This window comes from Suricata suricatta, chromosome 9 (genome assembly GCF_006229205.1).
Source record: "Suricata suricatta isolate VVHF042 chromosome 9, meerkat_22Aug2017_6uvM2_HiC, whole genome shotgun sequence".
NCBI lineage: Eukaryota > Metazoa > Chordata > Mammalia > Carnivora > Herpestidae > Suricata > Suricata suricatta.
This window is the reverse complement of record NC_043708.1, coordinates 9,154,359-9,163,908: the sequence shown is the minus strand read 5'-3', so window position 1 is coordinate 9,163,908 and position 9,550 is coordinate 9,154,359. Positions and strand designations below refer to the sequence as shown.

Genomic DNA, 9,550 nt, shown 5'->3' with positions numbered 1-9,550 from the left:
CAGCTGCTAAAAATGAGGGCTCCCATGCTCCTAATCTGGGTAGCTCCATAAGCACATGGGACAGACCTCTGGGGGCCACGTGTTCCAGGGCAGGTGCAGGGACCACCTCCCCCACCATTCACTCTTCAGCTGAGCTTGCTAACAGGTTCAAACCCCAGGCTGCTCTTCATGGGCTCTGGAATCAGACGAACCTGGCATTGGATCCTAGTCGCTGCTACTCCAGGCTCCGTCCCTCCAGTGCGGGGCCAGCCCCACCCCTGATTCTCCCTCCAATTGGATGCCTGGCACATCCTAGAAGTCCTGTGTGGACACCGCGGGGGACACAACTTTGTAGCTCACATACCTAAGACCCAAAACTAAAGGCTCACCAAGGGGAACTAACTTTTCTGAAGAAAAGAGCTTAGTTTCCTTAGAGCCCAGAAAGGACTTAGCACTGCCCTCATTTCAGGAATACAGAAATAGAGGCTCAGAGGAGGTATGTGGCTTGCCCAGAGACATTCTGTTCCTAAGATGTGAACCCAAGTCTCTCTCACTCCAAAGCCTGGGTGCTTGGCTTATCTTTCCCCAAAGTATCCACCGACAGTCAGCAGAACTGAGGCAGTGTTTATTAAATCACAAAAAAACTCTTTTGCCTCTCCGGGGAGAGATCACAGCCAGCCGAGTGGATTGGGGTGGGTGTCCAAGACCCACACTGCAATGGGCAGGGAGAGGGCTGATGACAGAGGTGAACTCATGCTGGAATGGGCAGGGCAAGGGCTGAGGGCAGAGGTGGGGCACAGAAGCCCCCAAAGCCAGCCATGCTGTCTCTTTGGATGGTGGTCTTGGGAGCTCTTGATGGAGTCAGATTAGATTAGAAGGTCCTGCAATCCCCAAATCAGGCAGACAAAATGTTTTCAGCCCCAAGCCATCTCTGCAGCAAGCTGGAATCCCCCCTTAGTTCCCAGTAGGATTAGTAATCTTTCCTATAAAGACCACGGCATGTAGGATGCTATCCTCAATAACCACCAAAAAGGGATGGTTCATAATGAAGGAGAGAGGCTTCTCCATGGGCAGTGTCTGTGCTCCAGAGCCCGCTGCGCCCTCTGTGCCCTTCTCATCCATCTTCAGCACCGCCTTGTGCACCGCCTGCAAAATCAGGAGTGAGGTCAGTGTCACCAAGCTTGCTGATGTTGGAGGTCCAGAAAGGGAGAAGCCTCACCAAGGTTGCCCAGCATGGCAGTAACCCGGCTGGTGCCAGCTGCCCCGGGGCTCCGCACTCTTCTGCGGTCATTGCAAGTAGGTACAACGCAAAGGAAACAGGGAGGGAGGGAAGCATCCTTTGCAGCAGAGTGGGGCGGAGGGGGCGGGGGGGCTTGCTAACTTTCCGTGAATGACAGGGAAGTGTCAGGGTACAATGGCAGAGTCTGTTGAACCTCACCAAGTCCTGTCGTCCATAGTCCTCTCATCTGCCTGGAGGACGGTGAGGAAGGGGCCAGATTCTGGGGGAGCCGTTGGAGAGGACTGAGACCCCAGATCCACCCCAGGACCCTGACATCTGTGACCAGGTGACCCACCCTGGGAGATGGATGGGGCTCTTGGACCGCTGACACATTTCATTCCACTCTATGAGATTCTAACACTTTACCTAGTGGGCCAATGGCCATTGTTGACACATAGAATCACAGCCATCAGCACATCTAACTGCAGAAAAAAATGCAGAAACTGCAGGAAGGGGGGTAGCTGGCATTGACTCTTGATGGGAGGAAGTCTGTGGCAGGAGAACTTAAAAGCAAGGAAGTTCTATTAATTGTCTTTCTCCCTCTTGCAAAGTGGAAAACAAATCTGAACCATTGCCTCCTGTCCAGTCGGCTTGGCCACAAGGATCTCTCCCAGATCGGCCTGCACTTCCCGTGGAGCACCAGACAGCCCCCATCACCCAGCACGCCGTGTTCTCCAGCCTGCAAGCCTTTGACCAGGCCGTTCCCTTTCCTGGAAGATCCTCCCCACGCCTATCTCTGCTTGTTGAAATATCCCCACCCCAACACCCTTTTAACTTAGAAGTAGAGTCACCAGATAAAATATAGGACATACAGTTCAATTTGAATTTCAGAGAAATGATGAGGTGTTTTTTTTTGTTTACTGTAAGTATATCCCATATTTTGGTCTAAGGAAATTATTTGTCACATATCTGAAATTTGGATTTAACTGGGGGTCCTGTCTTATATCTGCTATCTCTTGGGACGCTACCCCATGGGGTTCTCTCTGCCCCCAGCACCCAGGTATTCAGTGTTGCTGGAAATCACAGGCCACTTGGCTTGCTCATGTAGAACAGCTTTGCAACTTACTCCCAACAAGCCCGTGAGGCCTTCTGGGGAGACCCTGGGTCCCAGCTAGACCAGTCCTAAGCCTGATAAATGTTCCAGGCATTGGCCAATTGTTTGTTACACAGAATCGACTTCCAAAATAGCATCAGGAGCCTGATATTTCCAACTTCAAAGACCAGAAGCACAAGGCATGGGGAAGTTATGTGGCTCCCCCAGGAGGACACGGCTGCTTAGGGACAGAGCTGGACTGACACCCAGCCTGAGTGGCTCTGGCCCAGGGCTCTGCGAAGGCTCCCTGGGGGAGGTGGTGGCAGCCAGGCCAGGCCGGCTTACCTCACCCACTTTCAGGCTTCGATGAGGGGAGATCCGGGTGAGATCACCATGCTCCTCAAAGATTTTGGTGATACTCAGGTAGGAGAGCGTCCTCTTCAGATCATAGGTCCCGCTGATGGAGAATCTGGGCAAAGATACGTCCACGACCCTGGGGGAGATGGGAGTGACAGGTGAGCAGCAGGGTGTCCCTGCTTTCCTGGGTTGGCCACAGGGCAGATGATGAGTGGGACTTTGGCCCTTTCAGCACTGAAGGTCTCAGACTTTCTTTCTGTCCCCAGAATGAGGAGGGACTCTGACCCTAGGACCCTGGCTTCAAAACACTTATCTCTGAACTATGTCTCTTCCCACTATCAACACTGCCCCACAGCCCTCATCCACAGAAGTGTTCTCAAGCCCCCACTGTTTCAGGGCCCCATGAGCTGCAGACATGAGGTGTCCCTACTACAATATCAGCTTTGCCTAAGTCCTGAGCCAATCCTGACCCAGCAAACTAGATGCAAGAGGCAGCAAGTTCCTGGGATCTGAAGCTGGGAAGAACTGAGTGCAAATCCATTCCGATTCTCAGAGCAAATGATCTCACGTCCCTGAGTCACTTGGGTGGAAAGATGATGCTAATCACAGGAAGCATGGGACAGCAAGGTGCGAAAGCAAATGCATGTAGGTGCTCAGCAGTGGTTCTCGTTTTGCCTGGGAGTTAGTGGCTTCACATCCTCTGCGGGAGGGACACGGATTGGCTTCCCAACCTGGGGCTTGGAGTCAGGGGCCCTAGGGCACCCTTGGGCCCTGGGCGTCTGTCCTCCTGGCCCTCAACTCTGTTTCTTCTTGCCTATCCAAGACCTCATTCCTGCCCACTTTTGTTCTCTTCTTCTGCAATATAAATGGTATCTGCCTGATCGCCCCCAGGGATAGACCATGTTCTCTGATAACCTCGATCCTGCAAATCAGAAGTAAACACATTTCTCTTGACCCCAAGTCACTTCTCAGCTTCCAGCCCATTTCTTTTCCTCCTTTTCATAGCAGAAATTAATCATGTCTGCCAGAGATCTCAATTTCTTCCACTATTTCTCAGCCCACACCACCTAGACCTTTGCCATTAACGTCCCACTGTCTGGGATCACTGTTGGCCTTGACTTGATTGATCCAGGAAACAGCTCCCTGACAGCAGGTCCACTTATTTCACCTGGAAGCATTCCAACCCAAGTCCAGCTTGCCCTCCTTCACCGGCCACTCCTTCTCTCCCTCTTTGCCAACATCACCTCGTCACTCATCTGTACTGTCTGTGATGCTCCAGGCCCCACCCCCTCGGTCCTTTTCTTTTCTATCTTGCCTCCTCCAGAAGGATCTCTTTCAGTGTCATGGCTTTAAATACCAGACATAGGGCCTGTGACTCTCAGATTTACTTTCCCACTCATTCATTCACTCAACAATTTAAGTGCCTCCTGTATACAGGGGGTGGTCTTCTAGGGGCTTGCATGCATGTGTGAACAAAAGAGGCAGAATGCATGCCCTTGAGTGTGTGCTCTAGCAGGGAAGACAGGCAAGAAAACCCAAATGATGAAAAACATCCCATAAGCATTGATGCATAGACCAGGCGTCTGTGCATAAGAAGGCAGTGCAGTGCATGCAATGGGAAAAAATACAAATTAACTTGGGAGAAGCAGGAATGCTGAGACATGGGGAAGATTTGAGAAACTTTGAAGGAGGCAAAGGAATCAAACAAGATGGGTCATTTTTTTCTGAGTGAAATGGGGAACCGCAGTAGTGTGTTGAATAGAGGCTCAATGTGCTCTTGCTTAGGGCTGAAAATGGTCATTTTGTCGGTTTTGTGAAGAATGTGGTGGTGGAGAAGGGGACAGGACTTGGTGCTGGGAGTCCCCTGGGAAGTGGTTGCAGTCCTAACATGGTGGGGGAGGGGCAGGAACAGGAGCTAGCTGGGGGGCACTGTGGAAGAGCCCCTAAGAGCAGCCTGCACTTGGACTTTGCAAGAAGCCATCCTGTGTGCTCTAAGTATCCCTGGGCCTCTGCGGAGATCTTTGATTGTGTTAAGCCAAAACCTCAAGAAAAGCCTGTCCTGGCCTGCAGGAAATCTCAAAGGGCTTATCTTACAAAAGGATGAGTGTGGGCCCATCTCCCCAAACCAGAGAGATGGTCACGGTCTTCCAGGGACATCTGTGTGCAGTTAGTGGTATCCTGATAGCAGTCTCAGGTCCAAGGGCTGATGAGGGGCTTGGGCACAGGCCACATGCAGCACCAGTTGCTGGGACCAGATCTGTGCCCTATGGGAAACTGGCAGGAATAACCTGGAGATGAGGAAGCTGAGTCCCTCCAGCCCAGCTATAGGGTCTCTGGTCATCATAATTTGAATACTAAAAGAAATGTGACCTTATGGAGCTCACGTCTCATGAAGCCAAGATTTCTGGATAAAGTGTGGGTGGAGGGCATGCAGCCCACTTCCCATACCCTTCCATACCCTTCATTTCCCCAAGACACCTCTGTGAATTCAAAACTGGAGGGCACAGGCTGGAAACTGCCAGCCTCCTTGGCAGCATCCCCAGGTTAAGAGAAATGTGCTTTCATTTCAACCAATGGGGCTGCCATCCCAGAGGTTCACCATGTAGGTAAGGAGACCACATCTACAAGACACCTGTCACTCAAAAAATCTAAAGTTCAGATGATCTTCTGAGAACTTTGGAACCCTGCCTCTCCAACCCATTGGAAGGTGGAGGGCTGTGCTTTCCATGGGGTCAGGATGCACACACTATGCTATATTTGGCCCTCCCAAGAGTCCTATGAGACCTGCATTAGTGGGCCATGTCACAGATGAGAAAATTAGGTCTCAGCTAAAGTTGGAACCCAGACACTGCCTCCTGTTTCAGGAGCCAGGGACCGTTACCCTTGGCAGGCCTGGTTTGCAGCAGGGAGGATCATGGGGTGATGTGCAGATTCCAAGACATAGCAGCCCTCTTGGGATGACCTACCATCCAGCCTGCTGCTTCTCCCCTTCCAGGTACAGTGACTTTATCTGAAGCATTCAGAACTGGAATTTCTCTTTCATGAGCTTTCAGCTCAGCTTAGAGATCCAATATGTGTTCAGCTGTTCCTCAGGGGTATGCTTCTGTGTGACAGAGTACCCACAGTAGCCCAGCTCAGTCCGGGCATCATATCTACATCTCCTAGGACTCTCCTCAGCTCCTGACAGAATATTGCCATGGCAGAGGCTCTCACCAAAGACCTTCTGGGTGGAGAATGATAAAGGGGACAAGTGGAAGAGAGAGCACACAGAGCAGACTGTTCCTGATACCATTCCCACCCAAGTGGAGACTGCCTTCTCCACCTCATAGACCCACCACTACTTCCAGTGCCATATGCTTGTCCTGGCCCTGCAGCTCCCCAGGCTCCATGAAAATCTACACTGACACCAAGTCTACACAGATGCCAAGTCCCCAGCCTTTACCCTTCTCAGGAAAATCTACTGTTAAACAAGTGCCTGAGAAGCATTTTGTAGGATCATCTTAAATCTGTTCTAATTTTATGTTTAAAAAATTATTTACTCACTTTGGTCCTTCAATTCTTATTAGAATAATTTATTTGGGACACCCTTCACTGGTTTTATGATAACATTACAAGTAAAAACATGATTCTGTACAACAAACAACTCCCTTTGCCATCTTGTGTTTGTCCTTGAAATTCCTCTCTGCCTAGGATTTCGTCACTTCTTTCTCGTCCACACACACCACTGTTCAGCCTTGAAGACTTAACTCCAATGCTGCCTTCTCTGCAGAGCACCCCCCACCACTGTACCATGATTTTGCTCTGTCCACTCCATTCTCATGACATAACCATCTCCTTCTAAGTGTTTCACTATATTCCTAGGACTCATTTTCTGGTCTACTTTCTACCAAAATTCAAGTTCATCATGGAGCTCAAAATAGGACTTGGTCATGGAGTGAGAGCTCAATAGATCTGGACTAGAAAAAGTAAAGAGGAAAAAGGGAGGAGCTGCATATACCAGGCACCCTCTTACCTTTGTGTCATTTGTTTTTTCCACCTGACCAAAGTATCCATATTTAAGGCCTCCTCCACATTCTTCATTTTGCCCTTATCAGGAAGAATGAAAATGGCAGTGATGGTGCCCTCGTAGGGCATTTCCAAGACAGTGCAGGAGAGCTGTTCATCATAGCCAACTTTATACATGCCCCCACGGAACATCATGGGCACCTTCACGGACTTGTTTCCATCCAGAATGAAGTCTCCCTCTTTAGTTGATTTTTGATCAAATTCCTGTTGCCACCTGGCTAAGGATTGAAGAAGAACAAAGTGACATGAGTGTCCTGAAAGGGAAGAGGTGACTGGACCCAGCTAACCACTGGTATCTATCCATGTGAATTCAAGGACAGGGTTTAGATCCTCTGGAATATCAGGACAGGTCTACAGGAATACCATGTGCCATGCCCTGAAATCTCCTGATAAGTTGGGCATGGATCTGATTGTCATTTTCCAAAGAAGCCATGACCAGTGCTGCTGACCTGAGAGGAGACCTGTGAACTACCCGAAGCCCAGGTGCTCCTGAGGTTGAGAGAGCCCTTGGATTGTCTCCCAGTAGAGAGGCCTGGGTATACTTAGTAGGAACTACTTGGGTCTTATGTGAGCAAAAATACTCAGCTCTATTCTAATTCAGTCCTGGAGTAGCTGCCCTCATGCAGGACTGAGAAAACTGATGGAACAGGCTGCTTTTGGGAGCCTCCTGGAGAGAAGCAAACACTCAAATCTGGGTGTTCGGACCACTCCATTTTGACCCTGAGTACTCTTCGATGCCATTCAGCATAAACTCAGACCTGGGCCTTTTCATACCCTCTAATCTCAGAGCCCTCAGTATGGGACCCTGAGGGCCAAGTCCCTGAATTCAACTTCTGGCTTCATTTTTCCAGAAGGATGACCTTGGACAAGTACCTCAATCTCTTGGGCTTCAGTGTCCTTGTCTGAAGAATGAAGATATTGATGGGTACCTCATAGGGGCGCTGTGTGACTGTGTAGGAAAAGCAGCAAAGCTCAGTGATCTTGGACCGTGAGTGCTGAGTGCATGCTAGTCATCATCAGCATCATTGTTGCCATTGCTTTTGCAATCTAGGGGATGTAGAAATTTTGGGAAATTCCAGATTCTCTTCTCTCCCTCTTCTCTTTTCCTCTATGCCATAAATCTCACTGTGGATTTTGGGAGGGCTTCACTTCCATATTCAGGACCATGTTTCTGACAGGCCAGCCATGATGTTGCCTGGTCTGAGGGCTATTGACCTCTGAGTCTCCCCTATGCTGGCCAACCAGTGAGTGTGCATGTGGCATGTGAGTGGCTGTGTGTGGTGGTGGTCAGGGGGGTAAATGAAGCCTAGATTTGGGAATATTCCTCCATCTTCTTTTTCAGTCTCTTACCCTCAGATCCAGGGGATCTAAAAAAATGTGACAAGGAGGCCAGGGCATCCACCAAAGTGAAACTCATCATCATTATCAACACAATTACCATTCTGGGTGTCTACTTGGAGTGCAATAAAGTGCACAACCTGTGGGTCAAGAGAAGTGGATTCTAGTCCGGACCCTGATTGACTGGCATTGTAACCCTAAGTCGATCTTTTTCTAAGCTCTACATTCCTCATCTAAGAAACAGGGAAAAGAATGTCACTCCAATCTTTACAACAATGTTGTATTAGGATAATAAGTAATAATGAAAATGCACATATAGAGAATAATTTAGACTTCCCAAATTCTTTTCTCATACATTTTTACTTTGGATTCCAATAAATTCCCTGTGAGTTGTGTATACACGTACTCATTTTGCAGATAGGAAAAGCGGAGTTCTGGTAGTTTCTTTACATGTGAATTAAGGTTGCAGAGCAAGCAAGCAGCCAATCCAGGTTTGTAATCCAAGTTTACTGGTCACTCTATCCTTTCCATGCCAACATGCCTCAACTTACCTCGAAAGAAAATAGTATTTGTAAGAAGCATCACAGTGCCAGGATCTATATTCTTGATCAGGTTATTGATTTTCTCCTGGGTTTTCTGACTGACATAGTCATTGATCTGCTTCCGAGTATCTTCCAAGTTCTGGAAGTTGGTGGGGACAGTGTCTGCACTGTACTGGTTCTTGACACTTGTCAGAAACTTCTTCTGGGGCTGCAGCTTCTTGTCGATGAACAAGGTGTTTGTGAGGTACAGCTTGAGGCGCTGGCGCTCCTGGTTTATCCTGTGGATGAGGTAATGAAAGCCTTCATGAAGGTCTTTCTCTGGCATACCCCTGAAGTTGAAACCCTCCTTGATCTCATCCAGGGTGGAATCCTGGGCACCCAGAGATAGCATAGCGAAGGCCGAAGAGATGCTCAATGGGGAAAAGAAGATGTTCTTGTCTGGGCTATTGGAGGCCAGCTTCCTGTAAAGCTTGAAGCCAAATTCTGTGTTCCGCTTTGTGAGCTCCTCAGCTGCCTTCCTTTCATGCCGTGATTTGGTCTGGTTCACTGTTCCATGATTCTTTGAAGGGAGATTGGGCTGCAGAAGACTCTCCACAGTGAGAAGGCCAGCCAGAAGTAAGCCCAGGCCCAACATGGGATTCATTTTCCTTGGAGAGTGTCCTGTTGAGTAGTAGACCTGAGGTTAGCAGAAAAAAAGAACAAAACAATCCTACTGCCCTTATGTTATCCACAAGGAGGACCAGATGAAAGAAACAGCACGGTGAGGTTTATAAATGCTTTGACATCCATTTTAACATTTATACTTTGCAATCAGTCTGGGGACTAGAAACATTTGTCCTTATTTCATAAATGAAAGGTCTGAGTGTAGAAAAAAGCTCTTGGTTTTGTACTCCTCTCCACATCTTATAGTGATGGTATCTCAATTCCTTTGAGAAACTGCTCCCTTCACTCCATTGG

General features: G+C 48.8%; 1 protein-coding gene across 1 annotated transcript; it reads right to left on the bottom strand.

The window, feature by feature from the left end:
• Nucleotides 1-933: 933 nt before the first annotated feature.
• SERPINA12 (serpin family A member 12) lies at nucleotides 934-9,242 on the bottom strand. The gene is made up of 4 exons (XM_029950981.1): nucleotides 8,603-9,242; nucleotides 6,661-6,931; nucleotides 2,637-2,784; nucleotides 934-1,125 (listed from the first exon to the last, which is right to left on the bottom strand). The coding sequence occupies exons 1-4, from the start codon at nucleotides 9,234-9,236 to the stop codon at nucleotides 934-936; spliced, it is 1,245 nt and encodes a 414-aa protein (XP_029806841.1). The 5' UTR covers nucleotides 9,237-9,242.
• Nucleotides 9,243-9,550: the final 308 nt, after the last annotated feature.

Coding starts and splice junctions, on each gene's coding strand:
- SERPINA12 (XM_029950981.1), bottom strand. CDS start 9,236: ATGAATCCCATGTTGGGCCTGGGCTTACTTCTGGCTGGCCTTCTCACT. Junction 6,932..8,602: donor AAATACTATTTTCTTTCGAG/GTAAGTTGAGGC, acceptor TTCAATCCTTAG/CCAGGTGGCAACAGGAATTT. Junction 1,126..2,636: donor GAAGCCTGAAAGTGGGTGAG/GTAAGCCGGCCT, acceptor CTGATTTTGCAG/GCGGTGCACAAGGCGGTGCT.